This window comes from Vanessa atalanta, chromosome 7 (genome assembly GCF_905147765.1).
Source record: "Vanessa atalanta chromosome 7, ilVanAtal1.2, whole genome shotgun sequence".
In the NCBI taxonomy this organism is placed as follows: domain Eukaryota; kingdom Metazoa; phylum Arthropoda; class Insecta; order Lepidoptera; family Nymphalidae; genus Vanessa; species Vanessa atalanta.
The window spans coordinates 8,320,043-8,345,485 of NC_061877.1; the positions used below are offsets into that span (position 1 = coordinate 8,320,043).

The 25,443-nt window shown below is 32.7% G+C and overlaps 1 protein-coding gene across 6 annotated transcripts in view; it reads left to right on the top strand.

The window, feature by feature from the left end:
- LOC125065148 overlaps positions 1-25,443 on the top strand; it is a 107,771-nt gene that overhangs the window by 69,156 nt on the left and 13,172 nt on the right. For all 6 annotated transcript variants that reach the window (XM_047672613.1, XM_047672614.1, XM_047672617.1 and 3 more), the window contains exons 2-5: positions 12,907-13,158; positions 13,952-14,112; positions 24,421-24,467; positions 24,734-24,876. In XM_047672613.1, the coding sequence (XP_047528569.1) occupies positions 12,907-13,158; positions 13,952-14,112; positions 24,421-24,467; positions 24,734-24,876 (603 nt within the window). The remainder of the gene's footprint in view (positions 1-12,906; positions 13,159-13,951; positions 14,113-24,420; positions 24,468-24,733; positions 24,877-25,443) is intronic.

A 25,443-nucleotide genomic window follows, 5' to 3' on the forward strand; every position in this document is an offset into this window, starting at 1 on the left:
GGGTGTCCAATCGATTTTGTGATTTATATTTTTTTAGTTTACCATTTTGTAACTAGATGGCGTTAGTAGTACATTGAATCACGCTATCATTTGGTTTGGTCAAAAGTATATAGTCTCAGTATGGAAAATAAATAAACACCTATACGTTCCGGGAAGTGTGTTTCATTTTAGCATGCACATCACTTCCCCTGGCTTTGTGTAGACACATAAACATATGGTCCATACGAGCCGGATCGTTTTTTGGAAGAAAAACCTTGGTACACTGACAAGATCCATACAGTCCATTTAAGCATCAACAAAAATTACAAGTGAGGAATATACAACCATACCAACGACAGTGGCGCCCCCTGACGAACATACGAGGAACTACAATACAAACACTGGTGGCGTAGTCAAAAAGCCGCAATAGTGGCAGTGGCGCACCCTGTCATTTAAAAAACCTACAGAGCAGCGGCAGCGCAGTCTGGTGATAAAAGTGGTAAAGTGCAAATAAACTGTGAGTACGCTAATTTGAACCTTACAAATAGTGCATAATTAACTTTGAAAATTTTACTTGAAATCTTGAACTTGCAATTTAAAAAGTGTTAACGTAAGACTTAGAATAATTTCTCAAAAACTGGAGAGACGGGGAACCTATGCCCAAAATTTTACAAGTGTACAACTGTAAAACACTTAGAAAAAATTTGGAACCCTGGACATAGAATAAATTCTAAACTTAGAAAATTGCAACTTTACATGGTGTGAGACATAGTAAAAACTTTAGTGATTTAGTGGGTTACAAACTTTAAGTTGAAGAAATCTGGATTTACGTCTTTATTTGTCAAATTTTATCGGGTTAAGCGTTGTTAAGTTTATATAATTTTTAGCAATGGAATCTTATGCACAATTACAAATTGATTTATATAATAATATGTGTAAAGCTTTTACAAACTTTAAGAAAACTCCAAAGGTAAGACTTACTGAAGAATATGGGGAAACACGATTAGAAAATTTAGAAAAACAGTGGAATAGATTTACGGACAATCATTCAAAAATTGTAATGTTACCTAGAGATGAAATTAAATGCTCGGATTATCTTTCCAGCGGTTGTTACGAAAGGGTTGAAGAGTTGTATTTAGATTATAAGACAGAACTTAAAAAGCTTACTAAAACATGTAACGTATCCAAAGAGTCTCAGTCTAGTTCAAACACAAAAGAGTTTAATGTTAGACTTCCCAAAATATCCATCCCTGTTTTTAGTGGCAAATATACAGAATGGTTCTCGTTCCGAGATCTTTTTGTTTCTTTAGTGCATAATAATCCAAGTCTGGATGATGTTCAGCGGTTACATTATCTAAAAACTCAACTTCAAGGTGAGGCAGAACAATTAATAAAACATATCCCCATTACAAAAGACAACTACAAAAAATGTTGGGATTTGATAGAGAATCGATATAATAACAAGCGATATATGTGTAATTGTATCTTTAAGCGTTTGTTTGCTCAACGGGTAATGAACCATGAATCGTCCAGTGGTTTAAAAGATCTTCTCGATACTACCTCAGATTGTATGCATGAGTTGTCAAATTTAGGTATTAATGTTGATTCATGGGACCCTATTGTTATATATGTTGTCAGCTTGAAGTTGGACGCTGAAACTCGCAAACAATGGGAATTACATGCTAATAGTTTAAACGAAGATTTACCTACCTTAACCCAATTTAAAGATTTTTTAGAAAGTCGTTTCCGCGCCTTGGAATTTATGGAACCTTCAAAAAATAAAGCTAAATTAACACCAAACGCTTACCAAACTAAGTCCTTACATGCCGCTTCAGATGTTAGATGTCCTCACTGCACCGAAAGTCACAAGTTATGGTCCTGTGGTAAATTCGCCAAGGAAGATGTAAACGTACGTCAAGACATTGTTAAGTCATTAGGACTTTGCTATAATTGCCTTGGCAATAATCACACCGGAAAAATATGCCGTGTACCAACGACATGCCGTATTTGTAAGAGGAAGCATCACACACTTCTTCATGGCAAAGCCAGTTCGTATACAGTGACAGTTGCAACAGATATAGATGAATCTGATGCAACTGAAAATGAACAAGAGGAAACTTACCCGGAATCGTCAAACCTGACGAATGAGGTCACTAATAGTATAATTAGTAATTTTGCGACGAAACAGACACGTACACAAACATTATTAGCTACAGCTCTGATTAAGGCTGAATCCAAAAACGGAAGCCCTCAGATACTGAGAGCTTTGCTTGATCAAGGATCACAAGCGTCTTTCATATCTGAAGCAGCGGTGCAACTTTTAGGAGTAGACAAAATTGATGCAAGAAGTTGCATCTCTGGGGTGGGGGGAGGTCAAGGTGGCTTAACTACAAAGTATGCAGTTAAGGTTAATATACAGTCACTTCATGACACTTCATTCCAATTGCAAGTACAAGCTCACGTTTTAAAAAGAGTTACTTCTGTTTTACCAGAAAGAAAATTTGTTTTACCGTTTTGGGCAGATCTAGGTCAAATTGATTTGGCAGATCCGCAGTACAATCTCCCAAATAAGATCGATATATTATTAGGAGCTGAAGTTTATTGTAACATTCTAAAACAAGGTTTAAAGAAGCACCCTACCAATTGTATGATCGCACAAAATACTTACCTTGGATGGGTATTGTCGGGTCAAGTAGACAATAACGAAAAATTAGGTAACTGTCTCAATGTGGTAGCGAATCATGCCAAGCTAGAAGAAAACGAATTACTGAAACAATTTTGGGAATTAGAAGCCGAGCCAAACATGGTGCTCGAGAAAGTCTTCACTCCAGAAGAGGAAGAATGTAAAAGGCATTTTGCTACTACCACCTGTAGAGATGAGACGGGTCGATACGTGGTAGAATTGCCTTTCCGTCGCACAAAAATTTTTGGTCAATATGGAGATACGAGAAAAATAGCCGTAAACAGATTAATAGCATTAGAAAAGAGATTATCGAAAAATCTTGATCAAAAAGAAAATTATCAAAAGGTTATAAAAGAGTACATGACCCTCGGTCACATGGAACCAGTAAGACATGAGTCAGCAGAAAGAGAAGGAAATGAGAAAGTCTGGCTACCCCATCACGCGGTTATTAGACCAGACAAGAGCACGACGAAGACTCGTATAGTATTCAACGCTTCGGATAGAAGTGCCAATGGTATATCTCTCAATGATACATTAATGGTCGGGCCTACGTTACAATTGGAACTACGTCAAGTTATCATGCGATGGAGACTGCATCCAATTTGTCTTACGGCTGACATTATTAAAATGTACCGTCAAGTTAAAGTAGCCAAAAGGCACGTAGATTATCAAAGAATCGTATGGCGTGATGATTCGCTATCTGAAATAAAAGACTTTCGACTATTAAGAGTAACGTTTGGTACATCCTGTGCGCCTTATTTGGCGGTCAAAGTTTTACAGCAAATCGCTATAGATGAAGGAGAAAAATATCCGTTAGCAGCAGGAAGAGTAAAAACCGATTTCTATATCGATGACCTCATGACCGGATGTCAATCTGAAACAGAAGCAAAAGAAATATATAAACAAATGAATGACTTATTAGAAAAGGGTGGATTTAAGCTACAAAAGTGGACTAGCAATAGAGAAGAATTGATGAAGTGGTGGAAGGAAGAAAATATAGGAATAAAGGATAGAGAAATAAAGGAAGACAGTGTAACTAAAATTCTTGGTCTTACCTGGAATCGATGCTCGGATACATTTCATTATGTAGTAAAAATGCCTACAGAGATGCCTGAAACTAAAAGACAAATTATCGCTGAAATATGCCGTTTGTACGATCCTCTTGGGTGGATAGCTCCGTGTGTAGTCACAGCAAAGGTTTTTATACAAAAATTGTGGCTTGCAGGACTTGACTGGGACGTTAAATTACCATCTGAACTTTTGCTTGAATGGAACACCTACCGGAAAGAATTGTGCAATTTGAGTCTCTTCCAAATACCCCGCTGGGTTCAAAAGGCAGATAGCGACATACAGGTAGAGTTACATGGTTTTAGTGATGCATCGACTGTAGCGTATTCAGCCGTCGTATATCTAAGATGTATTACAGCTCTAGGTCAGGTTGAGTCTCATTTATTAAGCGCTAAAACTAAGGTAGCTCCAGTGAAACAAGTATCTGTCCCTCACCTCGAGTTGTGTGGAGCTGTTTTGCTTACCAAGTTGCTGGTTGAAGTGTCTAATGTTCTCAAAATAGATAAAGCTAATTTACATGCTTGGACAGACTCTACGATTGTTTTGGCATGGTTAAGCGATCATCCAAGCCGATGGAAAACCTTCGTGGCAAACCGGACATCTGAAATTCTTACGCGTTTAGATGCAGCTCAGTGGTCTTATGTCAAGACGAAAGATAATCCTGCTGACTGTGCGTCACGAGGTGTAAAACCAAGTGACTTGATTTCTGACGAGTTGTGGAAGTGTGGGCCAGCTTGGCCTCGCAACAACAAAATAGAATATATGAAACCATTGTCTATATGTACCAAAACGGATTTAGAAACGAGACTTGTAAAAGCACACATGGAGGTCATAAACCCTAACGACGACGCTGAAGATTTAACCCTTAAATTTTCATCATTGCGAAAATTAATAAGAACTCTAGCGTACTGCCGAAGATTCCTAAGGTTGAAAAATCCAAATGTGTCTAAGGATACACCTTTACCATATCTTACGGCCACAGAACTTCAAGACACACTGATCAGCTGTGTTCGACAACATCAATTTCATTTATTCGCCGATGAAAGACGAAATATTGTGAAGTCAATGAATGTCGGAACTAAGAGCAAGATAAAAGCTCTAAACCCATTCCTCGATAAATTTGGACTGTTACGAGTAGGAGGTCGAATGGAGAATTCCGAGTTACCAGACAACAGCAAACATCCTATTATTATTAACGGAGACTCTCATATAGCCAAACTTATTGTCACTGATGCTCACGAGAAGACATTACATGGTGGTCAGCAGTTAATGTGTAATTTAGTTAGAACCAAATATTGGGTCACTAACTTAAAAAACTTAGCCAAAAGAGTAATTCATTCTTGTATTGCTTGTACAAGAAATGCGGCCAAATTTCGAACTCAGTTAATGGGTCAGTTACCACCTTGTCGGGTAATACCTGATAAGCCGTTTGCAAACTCAGGCGTAGATTACGCGGGACCCATTGCCATACGTACATCAAAGGGAAGAGGCCATAAATCTCATAAAGGGTATATTTGTCTATTTGTTTGCATGGCCACGCGAGCTGTCCACATTGAAGCCGTTTCAGACCTCACGACAGAAGGATTCTTAGCTGCTTTTAAGCGTTTCGTCGCCCGAAGAGGTCGCTGTAATCATTTGTGGAGCGATAATGGCACTAATTTTGTCGGGGCCTCGCGCGAGCTTAAAAACTTATTTTCACACGAAAAGTCGTCTATTGGAACTGAAATCGCAGCGTTACTGGCCAACAATGGTACAGAATGGCACTTCATTCCTCCGTATGCCCCAAATTTCGGTGGACTATGGGAGGCAGGAATAAAAAGCACAAAGCACCATCTGCGCAGAGTTATAGGCGACTCTACCTTGACATACGAAGAATTGTCCACGGTTCTAGCTCAAATCGAAGCGTGTCTCAATTCGCGACCACTTTCAGTTACTGGATCAGACCCAGACAATGCATTACCTTTGACACCTGGCCATTTTTTGGTTGGCGAGCCATTGTTAACAGCCCCTGACCACAGTTATGCAAATAAATCAATAAGCTCACTGCGTCGTTGGCAACTAACACAAAAAATGTTGCAGTGTTTTTGGAAGAGATGGTCTCAGGAATACTTGACCCATTTCTTTCAAAGATATAAATGGAATGTAAAAATCCCAGAATTGAAAATAGGAGATGTGGTTTTGGTGCGTGAGGACGGTTTACCTCCTGCTAAGTGGCTTTGTGGAAGAGTGGTAAATCTTCATCCAGGAAGAGATAAACTCACTCGAGTAGTTTCTCTTAAATATAAAAACACAATCGTTCAGCGTCCAGCTTCGAAGGTTTGTCCCTTACCACTTGCAACTTAAGGGCGTTTCCCTTCCTCTTTAATCTTTACTAGAGTTTTAATTTTTTTTTTATAGGTTTAAGTTTTGTTTTTGTCTTCTTTTTCTATATGCATAAGATGTATAATTTTCTTTATCTAATATGTATAAATTCGTATATTTAAGTTAGCTGTTACTTTAGTTCGCTTATATAAGTTATTTTGTCATTGTGATGGGCATATTGAAGGACTATTTAGTCCTTGGGGGCCGGTATGTCCAATCGATTTTGTGATTTATATTTTTTTAGTTTACCATTTTGTAACTAGATGGCGTTAGTAGTACATTGAATCACGCTATCATTTGGTTTGGTCAAAAGTATATAGTCTCAGTATGGAAAATAAATAAACACCTATACGTTCCGGGAAGTGTGTTTCATTTTAGCATGCACATCACTTCCCCTGGCTTTGTGTAGACACATAAACATAGGGGTTTAAATGAAAATATGTATATCGAGTTATAAGTGTTTAAATTAATTAAACACAACACTATCTGTTTTTATTATTTACATTAATAAACCCAGATGGCGTGAAATACGAATTTGAATATTTTCGTCTCATTTTTGCCGAGGAAACTTGTAGGTATTGTTTATAGAGCTCTAACCCATCTCCTTAAAAGAAGAGAAAGCCAATTTTCATGAGGTATTTTTACTTTGTAAAAATACTTCATAATAAGATATAGGGAAACAAAATTAAATCCAAAAATTTACGTTGAAAATTCACGGTTCATATCGCTGACAATCTAAATGTTAATGTATCAAAGTGTTCGCAGGTGACGCCTAAGCATAAGGGCTTTAATTAAATGTCATACCCATCTATGAAAGTTAAGATATGAAATATCTAAGTATCCAAATATTTTAGTAAACTTCTGTTATAGCTGCAACCGCTGTGAATAGTATGTGATATTTTCTAGCCATACATACATTAGCAGCCTGCAAATTTACCACTGTTGGGCTAAGGCCCCCTTGAGGAGAAGGTTTGGAGCATATTCCACCACGCTGCTCCAATGCGGGTTGGTGGAATACACATGTGGCAGAATTTTGTTGAAATTAGACACATGCAGGTTTCCTCACGATGTTTTCCTTCACCGCCGAGCACGAGATGAATTATAAACACAAATTAAGCACATGAAAATTCAACCCGAAATCATCGGTTAAAATGCACGCGTTCTAACTACTGGGCCATCTCGGCTCTAGCCATACATAGATTATACAATTGAGTATAAATAAAAGACAACCTTTTTGAATTATGTACATAGTTATATATAGTCACAACCGCTCATGGACATTGGCGCTGTAAGAAATATTAATCTTTTCGCAAAAATTAAGACGTTTTCCCTTGTGACGGTTATTACACTGGCTCACTCACCCTTCAAACCGGAACGACGCATACTTAATGCTGTTTAGCGGTAGAATAAGTGATTAGTGGATTGTACGCACCCAGACGAGCTTGCACAAAGCCCTACTGCCAAGTGGTACTTGTAATTACTGAAATATGTTTTCGGTATTATAATAAAAAAAAATTGCTTACACTAAAAGCTTTTTGTTGATCGCTTGAAACCAACGGTTTATTCATATTAAGTTTTTTATTTTAACTTAAGCTATATAAATAAGCTTATCCATTTTAGAAAGCGTTTCGATGAAATTCTTTGGAATAATAAATGACTCTAATTTTTGTATTGAACTAGAAGAACTGACACAATGCAAATTATTACATGCACCTTGTTTTCTTTGGCTCCTATACAATAATTGTATGAATTAAGTCCAATCTAAGAACGTTATTTATAAAAAAAATCTTTCATAAGTTTTCAAATGTAAATTTAAATTAATGAGTAGGAAGTACGATTAATATTTATTAGTGTTTATTTTCAATTAAAAGAGGATAAAATAAATTCGAATATATCGAAATATTCACAATATCGTTAATAATACGTTCTTGCAGGTTGTTAAACGTAACTATGAAGTTTTAATTATTATTTGTATCTGTTTAATGTTTTGTAAAAGTACCGTTACTTGAAAGGATAACGATGCTGCATTCTTAGGCATGTGAGTCATAATGAGACTTCATGATGTGAAAGCGTTTTGAGGTTGAAATCGACATCGTTGTGGTATAATAAAATATTATAAAAAAATATGATATATTATTATTTATCAGTTAACAATACTGATGAGAGGTTCGATGTAAAACCTTATTTCCAAGTCAAGTTAATATGTATAAATTATTATGTATTAAGAATAATGTATGTGTGTTTTTTTTTCAATACACTCATGCTTCGTTCAACCGGTTGATCTGAAACTTTAAAAAGTCAAAGTCGATTGGTCGTGTATTTTTCTGGCAAAGTACTCTCAAGGAAAGGACGGTGGCGCGCGAGTTGTATGTGATATGATTTAATACAAAATTTAAAGAGGCTCTGCAACATCTGACGGGAAATACATAATATAAAATAAACTAATATTGCCAACATTGTGCTTACAAGAAATAAAGGGACAATATATGTATACAAGATTCCACTTGAAATCGTTCCATTATAAGTGATTTGTATACCATAAGGATCGTTGCCTTAAATAACAATCGTATTGATTTATTTTTATGAATACAGAAGAGTCATTTAAAAAAAAAACTTTTGTTTCTTTTTAGATTATTTTGTTGTATATATTTTTATCATTATTTAAAGTTCATATCTTTAGAGTTTACAAATAATATTAAATAACTATAATCATATAATAATAGATTTGATAGTAGCGACGAGACGTAGGTGAATAATTCATTTCTCAACTTTAATAAATATTACGTAATAAAACTTGGTTTTTCGTTAAAAACTAATTATCGTTTAAAAATAAAAGAACCCTCAAAGGACAACAAACGAGAAAAATTCTCGGTATTGCACTTTAAGATAATATCAGACAATTAAGTTCGTGTGGCGATGCGTGGGCTCAAAAGAACATTGTGTGTGTAAATTATTCACGACACAGGAGTAGAATCGAAATTTATTTAAAAAAAAAATCTACGTCCACATAAAATATAAATAATTTCAACTTTTGACTTTGTATTTTAAGGTACGGAGTTAAAATAACAAACGTCATGCTTTCTATTCTTGCGTGTTACAAAATAGCTTAGTTGAATAAGTCGGAGAATTGAATACCTACTATAAAATAATAGAGCAAATACTAGTCGATTACTGTTCAGTAAGACCGAGTAAAATTAATTTATAGCCAATACTAATCACGCCGTAGCACTAAAAGTCGTTCCTCCCGACATTGTAAGGCAAGTTTATTCAGCAGTCCAAACGGAATAGCGAACACTATTAAGAGATCACGATGCTAAAATAGCTTTGTACGCCGGCAGCCATGAACAAAACATGAAAACTGAGAACACAATGCAGAATATGGAACTACTTGATTTAGAAAAAGACGAAGACAATAGAGGTTTCAATACAATTGATTTATATCAAAAAATTAATACAAGCGAGTAATAAGCTTTAGAGGTTCATAGCACTTCATACCTCCGAGCTAATATGATAAGTTTTTTAATTAAGCAAACAAATATGGTGAATATTTGATTCTCAATATTGAAAAAAAATTAAAAAAAAAAATCTTTCATACATTTATATTATATTTTTTCTTTCTGGATTATCAAATCAGGTCGTTTAAATTTACCGTAAAATGTATTATTAAGTTTGGAGAATGTACCACATACATAAAGGTTACGGTTTTATCCTCATCGAATTGTTTTAAATAATGAGATTTAGAAAAATATTTTAAGGATATCAGTATAGTATGTGTCTGCTTGTAAGGTTGAGCCATCCATCTTACCTGTCGTTGCATCTTTTACAAGCGCTAATTCAAATATCTTGTAGCATAATATATTATTTTTGATCAGAAATAAATTGCGTATATTTTCTTTTGCAGGAAACTTTTAAAGTGCCTACCTGCCCACCTACGTTATTAGTTTTGGTAAACATTGATTTGGAACAATTAATTTGGCATACACAGTGTATGTCTCCAAAGGGAATGAAAGTTAGCGATAGATAATTTCTATTTCTTTAACGCAGAAATGTAACTGTGACTTGTTTGTAATCGATATGTTGATGCGATCTTTTTAAAGCAACAATTCAGTAGTATTATTTTTTATTTTATTTATATTATCATGATATTTTATCAGCATAAGCCATGCTCGCACCATTAAACTGAGAACCATTAAACTGAAAGTCCCTATTATACGTTAAATAAATTTAAAAAAAAAACGAAGTTTGTTTTTATAATTTAGTCATTGTTAAAAATATGGTTGATTTAATTCAAATGGCATTTCTAGCTCGAAAACAACGTTTAAGAACGCCTACAAAGCTTCAGTGGCGCATCAAGTGCACATAGAACAAGTACAATGAGACTGAACGATTAAATCGGATAAGAGAATTGCTCCTATAAAGAGATTGCAAATCCGAAATAACGCAGGCGACGAACAAAACAAGAACCAGTAGCACAATAAGACAATGTTCCGCGTGCCGGGCAGAGGCGACGTCCAAAGAGGATTTATGTGCGGTATCACCTGCCCCTTATTTTGCTAAATCTGTCTTGGTTCATTCATGTGTACTGTTCTTACATTTTGCTATAAATACTTTAATAAGATTTTGTCTTATAAGATTTTCCTAATTTTATTGAACTGCAAATACTTTTTTTGTATTACATATTTAATTCAATAATTATATTACGTTATTTATGAAAACAAATTTACTCGCTTCTGTATATTTCGATAAATAATGGCAATACTTCATTCGAGTTGAGACGAATGATCACAATTTATGGCAAATTGGAATCTGCCGACATTGTTTTCAATTTGAGCAAGAAATACTATTCGTGTATAACAAAGCCTTGTTCGTAGGATTGACTTTTGCTTCTTTTATAAACAAACACTGTTTCTAAAAGACGTATAGATAAAACGAAAATATGTAAGAAATCATGATATAAGTAAATAACATAATCTCTTAAGAACGGACAAGTCGTTAATCCCAAAAGAGCTTCATTGGGGAGATAGCGTTAATGAATTTCTTTCATTGAGTATTCACAAAGCAACAGCAGCCCGCTTAGATGTGAATCGGCCACGATTTCCACAGAGAAAAAAAAATAAACAAACTCTGGTCGCATCAAATTGCGCAGAGTAAGTGCGAAGCGAGGCCCCGCGAGCACTTTCTCATGCAAAAGTCGAACGGTTACTTGAATTCTTAGCTGAACCACTTGTCGGTTTTACGAGCGTAGAGCGATTTAATCCACTTAAAACGCGAAGCACAAACTCTGAGCCGACAAAGCTCTCAGCCGCTCTCATTTAAAAATGGAAATAAACCCTCGGCCATCTTTGACTCGACGCGCGACTGGTTGAATTCTAAGTACGCTTCTCCAGTGGCTAGCTACTGATTCCTTTTGGGCTTGATGGATAACATCCTGTTGTACGTCTAAACTTCTGAGCCATCTTCATTTAACCCTATTGACTGCGTTTCCATTGCATTGATAAACTACTTTTATTTATTAAGTAGACGGCTTTAGTTTAAATGGATCTCGTGATCTTACATTTATGTTCGATATTTAAACATTGACTACAAAAAACGAAATTAAATTTGTTTTTGATCAAGAGCACAAATTAGTCTATGAATGTTACCTTTAATAATATTTTATGCTTGTATATTGGACCATTAATAGTGAGTTAGCGTTTAAGATGTTTCTTGCCGTATCGCTTGTGTTTGTCGAAGGAAATGGAGGAATCTCGCCGGAGGTCGATGTTTTTGGTTTGCAGGTCGTAATGAAATACTTTGTTTACCGAGATGAATGTTTTTGATGTTTATTTTCTTTTCCAGTCTACGATGTTGTTGTCGATTAAACTTGTTCCGTTTTAATAACTTTAATTTAGCATGCTAATGAATATTTTGGATATGATTTGGAATTTTAAAATTCAACTCAATATTTAAAATTATTTTAAGATAAATGCCATAAATTTAAATAAAGATTGATTTTTATGTAACTATCAGGACAAATTATACATAAAAGTTGACATTATTGACAAAGTACGCTAACTTTAATTTAATTTTGAAATTCGAATTGGAACTTTTAATAATTCTTACATAAGGTTTTTTACAGTTATTCAAATACAATTAAATTATTTTCAAGAAGTTTTATTTTGTACAATAATCAGAAATTTAGAGAAAGTTAGTTCTTAAGATATTTTGTCAATTTCATACATAACTGAACTCTACGCTGGTGAAGCCGCGCGTTCGACTAGTATATGAATTACCAACGAAGCTTCTACAATGTGACTTTTAATTAATTACTCTCATTTAAGAAATCTTTTTACCATGGCTAATTTAAATTTTCTTCTATAATTTAGACCCGCAGTATTTAATTGTCCGGTATTACTCTTCTGTTTTTTTCTTTTTGTGACTTTGGCGGAAATTGCGTGGAAGGAAGCAACCAAATAGGTCTCTAGGCGCCAGATAATTACGGTTTTTTATACTTTGCTCGAGTTGAGGCTTTAATAGGCAATGTAATTAGCAGAATGTTACTTTGAATACCAGTTACAGTAGCCACTTCTAATTTTTAAACAGACCTTGCGTGTAATAAGGAGTTTTATCTGTGTGAAATACAAAATAATAAATTATAATAATTGTGTTTGTTATCTTTTTAACTCACCAATGATACACTGAGTTTTCTATTTATAGTTTCGAATGTATGAAATTTTTTACAATAAAATATCAGTATTTTAAAATAAAGTTTCTAAAATGTTCTAAACACATTTTATTTGTTCTTTAAAGATTTTGAATTACATTCTTTATTGCAGGATGGCGATCGTGGCTACTTAGAAGGCTTGGCATCACGATACGCGGATCTATTCTCCACTCACTACGGCGACGTATTAGACCATCTTGAAGAGCTGAGGAGACACGAATGGGACGAAATGTCGCCAAGGATGAGGGTGCTAGGCGGAACAGGAACACCACAAACTCCACCGTCGGCAAGTCCTGGATCTTTAGCTTTGAACAATTTGACAACGTCACATTCTCAGCCTATTTATGTGCCTGGAAAATATTCGGTAAGACCGCAATGTCATATTTCACGACACACAATGAAAACTATTAAAAACTAGTTATAAAATCATATAAAGTAGAATTATTAATCCGTTTTTGAAATCGGACTAAAGTTTATCTCAAAAACGGGAGATCCAACTAGTGATGGAAATAAATTACTAAGGAAAGGAAATATCGTATCGTGGGAATAATACGTTATCCAAGCCTTTAAAACATTACCTAGTATCTTGAAGATATCTGTTGTTTGTATCACTGTTTGTGGTGTATCAAATATTTTATCGAACTACAATAACCTTCAGGTTATCACCATGAAGTGGTTCAGTGTATCGGTGCAAATTTATTATTAGCTTTATTGACCAATTATAGATAAAGTCATTGTACATTCACAATGATATCAGTAAATAGAAGTTGTAAAGTATTTAAATTATTGTTGAACTTGTATTAAAGTGCACTCTGCATTTATTCACTCAGTGCATAGATCGTAACAATTTCAGATTACAAACCTCTTAAGGTAGTAACTGTACTTCGGAAACATATTTACTTCATCACTAATATGGAATTATATTCAAAATTAAAACAGATTCACTGTGGATTCAGCTTAGGAGTGTGTTGACTTAACTTAGGGCTCTTATCGAATATATGGTATGGGTCGCACAGATGAAAGTGCGATAATTGAGATTCTCATAATATGTGATAATAAATAAAATAAATATACAAATAAATAAGTATATTACAGTTCAGCGTTAAATGATTATTTCAGAATAGCGAAAAAAAAATAATGATTCGTTTGTTTCACAGCCTTCAAGCTGTTTAACTGACAAGGAAGAAGATGAAATTTACGGATTTGGTTACGGCGTGTTTGGGAAGCAAATGTTGCAGAGACAACAACAGCAAAAGCAACTTCTACTAGCCCAGCCCACGCAGCCTTTGATCCACAACCAACAACACAATTACCAGAGGTAGGGGTCGGATAAACATATTAATTACATGAAATGATTCATCATGTTGATAGAGCTGGATATAACGAATTTTATATATAACATATATTAAGATTATGAATTATTGAATTGTAGTTTTAAATAGGTAAATATTATTTGATTTAATGAGAAATTACTTTGCAGCTATAACTATAAATAATATTCTGACAGAGAAAAAAAGTAACCAAAAAAAATTTTTATAAAAGATATTATATTTTAATACATTTATATGATTAATGATTTTAATTATTTAATAAAAAAAATTAAGATTTTGTGCCTTATAGTTATACTGGTTCGCTCATCTTTCGAAGCGGAATTTAAAAATAATAGCAATATTTTGGCAGTAGAGTATGTGATAAGTAGGTGCACAGTCTTACCTTATTATCTTAGACAGGCGTGCACAGTCTTACCTCCAAGTATATAGAAAAAACATGAAATGCCAAAATCAATATGATTCTATCTTAAAATCTATTTCCCTGATGCATATCGTTAAGTTGACTTCTCTGCTTGGAATATTTCATGCGAACTTAAATACAACCTTATTTCACATCACATAAGATATTGAGTACATTAAAAATGAAATATATATTATAAATTATTTTGAGTGAACAGGTGTACTGAATAGATAAGCTTTTACGGTGCATGTTTAAACCCTAATCTAAATTGAAATCAGACGTTCGATCGGCGACAGAGGCTAAGATGGAGAATTATAGAGAGCTCGCCATTGAGATTGCGAAATGCTTTTATTGAAATTCTTTCGCGAAATATTTCTTTACGCAGTATTTTCTTTCATGCAATTTAAAAATAAAACTGCGTAAACACGCGATTTGATCGTTAGCCAAGAAGAAACGTTCTGAAACAAATATATTATTTAAATTGAGTCCTTACAACAACCCTTAAATGTCGCGGTGCTGGACGATTACAGCTTATTTCATCACGCTGCCCGCCTGCGGGTTGATGAATTTGTATATTAATTTTGCAATATGCAGGTTTTTTCGAGAAGTATTCCTTCATCACCGAGCCTTGTGCTCGAAGGATGAACTAAATTATGTGTAATATGTACTATCCGCAACGATTTTATTAGCTGATTTTGTGGATTATTTTTATTTAATACTTTTACTTTTATTTACATTAATACTTTTACTTTGAACGCCACATCTCATTTCAATCTGACGAATTATATTTAGATTCTCTAAGGGTGAACTAGGGTGATAAATTAAGGAATTCGTAATTTGCGTGTGGGTGTTAATTGATGTATTTGCCTCTGTATTGATATTGATTTTTACCGGTTTAATTATTTTTCACTGAAGAGACTATTTTATTTTATTGCCAGCCAAAATAAGGCATAAAAATAAGGTATATAAACACCGAATCTAAAAGTAACGCATAATTAATCTTAATTAAATATCGAAAAATAAAATTTTATCTGTGGTTTTTATAATATTTATGTATTATTTGATTTATCGAATGTAGCTCTAAAAATTTCGATGCAATTAAACTTGTTTGGTTTTTAAGTGTATTATTATAATTATTTTTATCTGATAGATATAAAATGATTAGGTTATGCTGTCAATAATCTTATAGAAGACTCGAACAGCACGTAAAGCTGTTGGCACTGAACTTTCTCAGGTATTGCTGGAAAGTGATTGTAAAAAAATAAGTAGTATACGTTTGTTTGCGCACATACTTGTGCTCTATAATACCTACTTTGATCATTGAATAAAAAATTTTATTCTTATAGTGTTATATTAAGGTAAACATTCATATAAATGTAATAAAAAATAACGTAAAACACCTACATGGCGTATTATACTCATATGTATTTAAAAACGATACGTATATATCTTGTTCGTTTTCATGTGGTACAAGAATAAACTCGTTTTAATTATCTCTTTGTAAGCAGTAAAATAAATTTAAATTAACGAACCGAGAAATGTCTTACGTTTCGAAGAAGCCGATTTCGCAGTCATTATTTTTTTGAAACTAAGCACAAGTTATTTATCTCATATTTGTTTATTAAGTATTATATTTTTGTTAACAATTACTTGCTATGAAATTGTAATGTAAAAAATAATAAAAAAAACGAGCGGTGCCGTGAAACATCCTGTTGGTACAAAGCGCCTTTTTATGTATAATTATTTATAATAATTTTACATTGGTTGGTGGAGCATTGGTTATGTAAAGAATAGTTTCACATACCACCAATGTCTATGGGCGGCGGTGACCACTTACCATCATGTGGCCCATTCGCCCGTCCGCCTACCTATCTAACACCTACTTTAGGTGTCAGATATTATTATAATACAGAACACTTACATAGTATTACTATAATATCCTCGAGGTCAAACCTTCATTTTACATAAAAAACCTCTTTTCAAAGGGATTGCGACTCTCTTAGCATAATTTTTTATACATACTTTGAAATAAAAACAAGTGCCCTAGAATGCAGAACTCTTTTTTAAAATATAAATAAATATAATTTTTTTCATAAAATCAAACTAAAATATTCATAAATTAAGAAATCCTTTCTTTGTAAGAATAAGAAATTGCTCACAATTTTGTCAGACAAGTAAATTTTATGAGAATACTCGTTGACAGACAAAAATCATTTCACTTCTAATCAGCGCCTTCAATCGCCAGAAAACTTTTTTTGGCAATCTCGCTATCACCGAACTCGCTTCGCAACTCGTAAAAGATGCTATATATGATATATAATTGTAAATACCGTTAGATTACAATCTTTATCGCGAGATTGTAAACTGTCAAAAGATCCTCACCAGTAAACAACTGCTTACAAATTAACGAATTATTCTTGGTAGATTAAAATTTATCACAGTGAACTTAAATTATAAAAACTCTAACCTAACCTAATCAAATTATCCAAACTACGAAAATTTTATATGTCTTAATGTATATTGAATACCCGTTTACAATGTTTCAACAGTTAACAATCTCGCGAGATAGATTATAATCTAACGCTATTTACAATTTTACATTGATTTATACAGTTTAATAGTTTAATATTTAACAACAATCCATATGATCAATTCTCATAAATTTGTTAGCAGAAAATCAGGTAACACGTTCTTTGTCACATTTCACCCACGCGCCCTCTGGCGACTTGTTTGATGCTAATTAGGTCTCCACTACAAGTTAGTCTGCCTAATGAATTACCTCGTAAAACCTACTCGATGGCGTGCCTTGGTTTTGTATTATTTAATATAGATAACATGTAAATTGCTCTTTGCTAACAGCTATTTTATTTGTAAAACGAAGATGTTCTGACAGGTATTTTCAAACGAGATACATTTTCTATATATATTTAAATATTTTATTTTTGCCGTATGAACTTTTTAAAACTACAAATTTATTCGTTTTTTTTTTCTTTATATCGTACACACAAGCTAATTTAAAGAAATTGTCAAGAACAATATTTTTTTTAATTTCTATTTAAGCTTACTCTTTACATTTACTATGAAAATACATTTCAAATGAGTCAGCTACCTTTAAAAGAAACAAGTGACAAACGATTCCTAGTTCTCTATCTTCGAATTCCAATTTGAGTATTTAAACCCTTTGTCATAAGCATAGCAGTCTCAACTAAAAAAATATATATACGAAACAAGAAGTCTCCACACTGAACTTCTGCCTATGCATATTCTACTAAAATAAAAAAATCAATCGAGGTGATAACCTAATTTTTTTCAAGTTTGTTAAAATAATAAATCACTAGGTATATATATCTATAAATATTTTGTCGGTATTAATATAGGTATTTATTATTCATAATGAATATTATTAGTAGCGCTATACGCTTTTAACATTTCTAGCTCCTGGCGAAAAATACTTTTATCTGAGTGGGCGTCGAACGTATATTGAACTCTGGGAAAATAAACAGTCATATCAAAAGTACTTCATCTCAACGATGTTCTCTTGGAGCGTATTGTGGGTGTCGTACAAGCTATTATACAGAAACAAAATATTTTTATACGTGGAGTTGCAGAGATACTATTGAAGTCTAAATTAAATATTTTCAATAAGTATATTTAAAATAACAGTTCTAGTCTATGTTACGGTTTACAATTGGAATTGAACTATGTTAATTATAATTATAGTTAATTGTCAAACGTAAAAGACATATCTTTACGGCGATACTAAAAGAAAATAGCAATTATCTTTTTTACCTTCATGAAGTGAAAAGTTGTATCCTTTTATTATTTAAGTTATTTTCATAATTGTAACCCCAACATATAATCACATTGCGAACACGAAATGATCAAGAAATATTATCCAAGCGTTCTGGAACACATCAAACTGAACATTTCTGTCGCTTTGTCAATTAACATAGCTAGAATGCAACTAACAAGCTAGTAGAGATTGCAATTGAATGGCGAGAACCTACAAGATATGAGGTTTCCTATTCACAGCGTTCAGCTTAGATATCGGTCTTATGGCAAACTAAGATTAACACAATTTTCTGTATTTTCTAAATACCTACGAATATCTTAAGACGATTTTTGCTTGAATTTTTACGTGAGTTATTTGTTTTTTTTCCCAGTGATAATCGTATATTATTAAATTAAATATTTATACACCAGTACTTATCTTTTTTAATATTCTCAAATTATTCGAAATGATAAACGGTTAATCGTTCGAAATTTTAAAAATATTATATTATTGTAATAACTTACTCAAATAGCACAAACTATGCATTAATAAGGTTATTAAAAAATACGAATGCGTTTTGTTCTATTTTCCTGTACATATTCAGTTTTATAAAAAGTAACGAAGCATTTTTAATTAACTTTACTATCTTTAATGAAAGCTAATAACTCATAGATAGTAATAATATAAATAATTCAGCTACTTGCGTACCCTTTGTACATGAGTCACGATAACCACTTTATATCCTTTTAAAGTGGGAAAAAAATGTAGTAACTGTAGGTTGATTTTTGTAATACAATATTTTATCTTACGTAGCATTAAAATAATCATTTTAAATACATATTTCCAGTATATGTTTTTTTTTTTATTTAGACCACCAACTTAAGAGACCTTTAAAGAAATATTCAACATAAAATGTTAAGAAAGTTGGATAAGACTATAAAGTCGCATCTTATTTATTTTTAAATAATATTTCTTTATTACTAAATAAAACCTCCGTGCTTGAAATACAAATATGTATAAATATCTAGCGTGTTAAATGCCATAATTATCTACGTACTAATTGGTAGTAAAAATATATTATTAAAACAACTCCGAATCAATTTAAGGGTGTATAAGTTGGAACGTTATCTCATTGGTCATTAAGCGTGGTATCAACATGAAAGAGACCTAACTATCCGGAATTTATCTAAGTGCCTGCATAAATGCGCAATGCTTCGTTACGTTCATGTTGCTATCTGCTCCTCGTTGTTTAATTTGACCATAGATAATAACAAGCTCCGTCACTCACTCCGACTATTTGTAAGATGGGCAGGTAATTGAAATTTATCCAAAAAGTGTAAATATGATCAGGGATAGAAAATGTTGAACATTAATTAATTTATAAATGTTAATAAATAAGAATGTTAGGTTTATTGAAAATACTTATTTCGATAACTACTCTTAAGATTAGTATTGTACTGTTGATTTTTGCTCTTTGTTAAGTTTGTCTTGTTTTCATTTTATATTGCATTTTAATGATGCACACGCGTAAAGCCTAGTATTTATTCTTATTAATTTCATTTTATTTGTAGACATAGACGTACCTAAAAACATTGCCTGGACGACTCAATAATAAATACCTATCTACCTTTGCCCTTATTAATTGATATTATTAACTCTGCTATCACCGAAGCTATCAATAATTAACGGTTTATTATTTTAAGTCACGTCCTTAAATAAAAAAGTTATTTTTAGTTTTTCCTCTTATACTATTTAGACTTATACACTCATAGCCCTGCTTCACGGGCTTAATTTCAATGCAATGGCGTTGATAAAACAAGTTTAACTTTGCGCTCAATTGTGCGAGAGCTGAACAGTGGCTGTGGTTAGATGGTGGTTTAAATCGGGACCGGTTATAGTTACTTGCTTGTTTTAAAAGCAATTACCCGATCGACCATGTTAAAGAACCATGCTAACACGTTTCATATATGGGTGGGATAAAAATGTTCCACGCGAGCATTTTTAACGAGATTAAAAATTTTAATTGTTTACATTAATATGAAGATAAAACAGATACTTTGTTAAGTATATTTTTAAATTAACTAGTTGGAGTTGGTTATGAATTTAAAGTAGATGGAATACATTCAAGGGCTCAAGGGCTCAAGTAAGTGAAACACAGTAGTAAACTGAGTTTCTGACCGGTTCTTCTTTGTAGAATCTATACTCTATATAATTATAATAATAATATTAAACAAAGTCACATTCTGTTTCTGTCCGTATATACGCTTACCTCTTTTAAGCTTCTCAACGAATTTTGAAACGGCGTTCACTTATAGAAAGATCGATAAACGATTTAGGTTGTATGTAACTTAGGCAGATTTTATTAACCTTACACCCATAATAATTATTTTTATATATAACAGATTAATAAAAATCTATACGTGACTCGTGATGTGATTTTCTCAGTCAGATAAGTATAAGCTTAAGCGTTAATATCTCAATGGTTTACGGGCTGCCTAGCGATGTAAAAAGTCGCAGGATCGATCCTGACCCCTTGGGCTATTGTCATCCCCAATGCTAACACAAGTGATAAGCTTTATAAAAGGAGGGGTAAATAGGAATATTAGTAATACCTTTATTAATAAAGGGCATTGCTACTAATCTTTTCTTTTTTTAATGTGTTTGTTGGGCAATATACGGTCGCCTTCCTGTATCGAACTTACCGCGTTTCTGTCAATTTTAATCGGCTTGGTTATCTTCGTGATTCGTGATTCAATAATATTTTAGGTATTGAATATAGATAAAATATTTCTTTTAAACTTTTTTTTTATTCGTGCTTTAGTGGACATCACCCATAACATTTATTACATGCGTCTAAATCGTTGGCTATGGTAAGAACAAAATGTTGACCTTGACTGAAATTTAAAACTATACGACGTGTACAAATTTTGATCTATGTTTCACAATATAATTTGACTCAAACTAATTTTGATATTTCTCATACTTATATAAACTTAAAAAAAAATACATAGATGGTTTTTATTAAATATATGTATGTACATATTTAATACATTGACGCTAAGAGCATTTTTTATTTTCTTTATTAATAAATTGCATTCGTGTAAAACCGGGTCTGATCGCTAGACTAATATAGTCCTGTTAAAGTACCATTCAAAGGTGCTTGTAAAAGTCTATTTAAATTTATTATTTTACCTCTGTATCAATAGTAATATCAATTTAAGTGTATTAAAACAATATACAGAAATTTTTAGACTACAATTGTAATTATGACTTAATCAGGAATAATTTTGAGCTGTGTGGTATTCAAAAGAAAGCAATGTGGATATTTAGATGTGATGAGAAAGTGTTGCCATCAGAACCTCATTAACCTAAAGTCCCTGACACACTGATCAAAGTGAAATTAACTAATTTGGCTTTAATCGTAATGGTCATTGGTCGGTGGTCTTAACGGTCCGATATTGCAACAGAGGACCAATAAGCGTTCAAATTAGGGCAAAATTAGTTAATCCGACTTTGACCAACATTTTAGAAACTCGAAGTTAATAGTGTTGGTGTTATGACGTATGATTTATGCAGAGATCAATAGAGCCAATCCAGTGTCAACTCGTAGGTCTTCTAAGAGTAAAGGATTTTTTGTGATAAGCTTACACATTACACGTGTACTAGGGTCCATGTACACCGGTTGTGTATTTAACAGATATATCATCCAATAGATATCCTGACATATTTTGAATATAAAATTATAGTACCCTCATTTCATTGACGAATCTGTATGTATAATGAATAACTATTCAGAAGAAGAAAAAAAAGTGGTAAAGCAAGATTTTAACTGAATATTGTAACTTGGGGAGGCAATGCAAGTTTTTTTTTGCTTAATTTGCATTTACAATCTCGTGCCTGATGAAGTAAAAACCACATTGAAGCAGCATGATGGAATATGCTCCAAACTTTCTCAGGAGAAGAGGAAGCCCAATCCCCAATACATTTACGGGATGTGACTTTGTTGTTTATACATAAAAAAAATCATCATTTTTCATGTTTCCTTTATTAAGTACGATATCTATTGCAAAATTGAGTTATAAAATATTTTGTTGTATGTTTCATCTGGTAATATATAGTCAATATAAATGAAAACCTCAAAATATTAATGTGAAATTGGTTTTCGTAGAAATGTAAAATATTATTACGAGTTAAAATTTTAAAATGTGAATTTATTATCAAACGTGAACAATTAAAATTTTTTAAATATCATTGACGAAAATCACACATACTTTTTCGCAATCAAAATAGTACAAATCCTGTCCGGTTCACAGTGACTTTTTATATCGGCCTCAGGTTGTGTACAATCAACAGTTGGAAATTGTGAGGATTGATTTTTATGCAGTGATTGTTCATATTATATTTGGCGTACTCAATTAAACTGAAAATCAATATTCAGTACAATGTTTCATACTGCCAACCTGATAACGCTCGGCTTAAATTATTGTCACTATTCGTTATTCGACTACGTTCCCTTGATTTTGGATATATGTCTCCAGGTTTGCCGGGAGGAAATAAATCCTGTACAATAATAACAGTATAAGTTCATACAATTTTATTTATCGTTCTATTGAATAGTGTCTGATGCGCTAGATGTTTTTTTATAGTTTTTTTTTTATGAAATAATTAGGCGGGCGCACAAACGAATCACCTGATGGTAAGTCACCATCGCCGATAGACATTGCCGTCTTTAGAAATTTTAACCATTTCTTACATAGTAGTTGTTCATGGGCGATGGTAGTAATTTTCGATCAGGTGAGCCACATGCCCGCTTGCAACCTAAAGTATACAAATAAAATCACCAATACGCCACAAACCCTGGGAACCAAGTAGTTATGCCTCTTGTGCCTGTAGTTATACTGTCTCACTCATACTTTCAACCGAAACACAACAATACCAAGTATTGCTGCTTGTGGTAGTATATATGATGAGGGAATGGTACCTACGCAGATGTGCTTGTACAAAAACCTACAACCAAGTGAAATGTATATAAAAGTATATTCTAGCCGACATAACTTCCCACGAGTATACATTCTGTTAATATATCTATGTTTATTAAATAAAGCACTAGCCCATATTAATACGAATAGGATCTTATCTCAAGGTTTGTTTTAAATAAATATGCTTTTATAAACAAATTATGTTTACACATATAACTCGCAATAGGCAATATGTATATCTTTTAAAACCTCCATAATCGCTTGACAAAGTTTAATTCTTTGAAGCCTAAAAAGATATAATTTAATTGTAGTATCTTTTAAATAAGAAAAATAAAACTTTATAAGTATATATTACGTTTGTAAAAGTCTTTCTAATATCGCTTGTACCAAATATCATACACATCTGCGATACATTTGTTCAAATTCCTTGACAAGATTTTATCCAACTACTAATGCTAAAACTATCGTATTAAAGTAACTATACGCATAATGCAAACCTCGCATGGGAAAGTCTTTAATATGTTTCGAGAATGTGGAAATAAAAACAAAACTACTTACTACACCTTTTTTATTTGATATTAGATTCCGAGATGGTCCGGTGGCTAGAACAGGTTAATTATCATGAGCTTAATTTGTGTTTATAATGCCATACGTACTCGGCAGACAAGGAAAACATCGTTAGGAAACGTGCATGTGTCGAAATAGTCTGCCTTGTGTATCTGTTTATCATTTTGTGGTTATTTGAAAGACTAGTAAAAATTGTATATGAAAGGTTCAAATCATTTTTTTAATCTCTTTATTGTTTAATAATTGATATACAAGGTAAATGTTATATTAGGTTTTATAATCTACTAGGAAAACTTAATAGAATTTCTCAAAGCTACAGTTCTGTGTTTCGTTGTTTGCCTTTACGATTATGTTATTTGATTACTTTTTACCTTTAACATTTATATTTCATATTATTAAATGTATACATATTTTTTATTGAAGTACCGAAAACTAAGGCTTATCCATTTTTATTAGTTTATAGTTCAAACAATCTCGTGACCATTGATAGTTACCCTACTCGGTCTTACGAAACTCTTTTATTGCGAAACGGAGACTCAATATATAATACAAAAATATAATTTATCTTTTGTTACAGTTGCCTCAGTCCAAGATCTGCATATTTTTATGAGTTTCCTCCTAGCGGTGAGTAATGGAGAATTTATTATAATTACAAACTTATCGGGTCTTAATAACAAAATAAAAGATAAATATTCTCTCGTTGATATCTACGCAGCAAAGCATTTAATATGAGCATTAGAATTTGGAACTGTACATTACAACGAATTTTAAATGTTTCTGTAACGTGTACCTTATATATTATTTTATATAAATAGTGAAGTAATAACCATGTACTATATCGATAGATGCTAATATCGATTGTAAAATAAAATAATTATTTTACTATTTAGACAATTGCCTTGGAACGGCGAAGAAGAAAGTCACGACGTTTTCAAGACTGTTACGGGGATTGAAATCCCATAGAAAAGAAAAGCACGGTTCCTGTTCGCCAAAACATTCCCATAGCCCTCGACAAACGCTGCCACCACAACGGGTAAGATTCACGCCTGCTAATTCCGATATTATTATGTATTAAATCGTGTGTGCTAATTAGGTGATTTATAAATATAACGTAAACGCATTTTTAGGAAAATGCTAGAGACCGGACCCAACAGTCATGGCTCTTATTATATTAGAATAAAAATGATACAAATTATTCAACTTTGTAAGATAATCTAAAAACATTTTCAAGGTCTTATCTGATCGAACATTAAATCAGGTAAACATTATTTCTGTCAGCTATAAAGTGTGAGTAATTATTATTAAGATTAGGATAGCAAAGTATACACTTAATGTTGTGCATGGTTCACCCGAGAATATTGAGCATGCCCTGAAGTGTGCGGTCTTAGACCTTAAAAGGGCTCTAAGGACGGAGCCTCCATCGAGTGTGTTCAACATGTGCTAGTGTTTAGTTTGATTACAACTAGCTTTTGTCTTTTATGGTGTTAATATTTAGAATAATAGACTTATCATAAACTGTTCATAATACATAAGCTGTGTGTATAATTTAAATAGATTTGTAAGTTTTTATGTACAATTTTTGATAAATGTTTATAAAAAA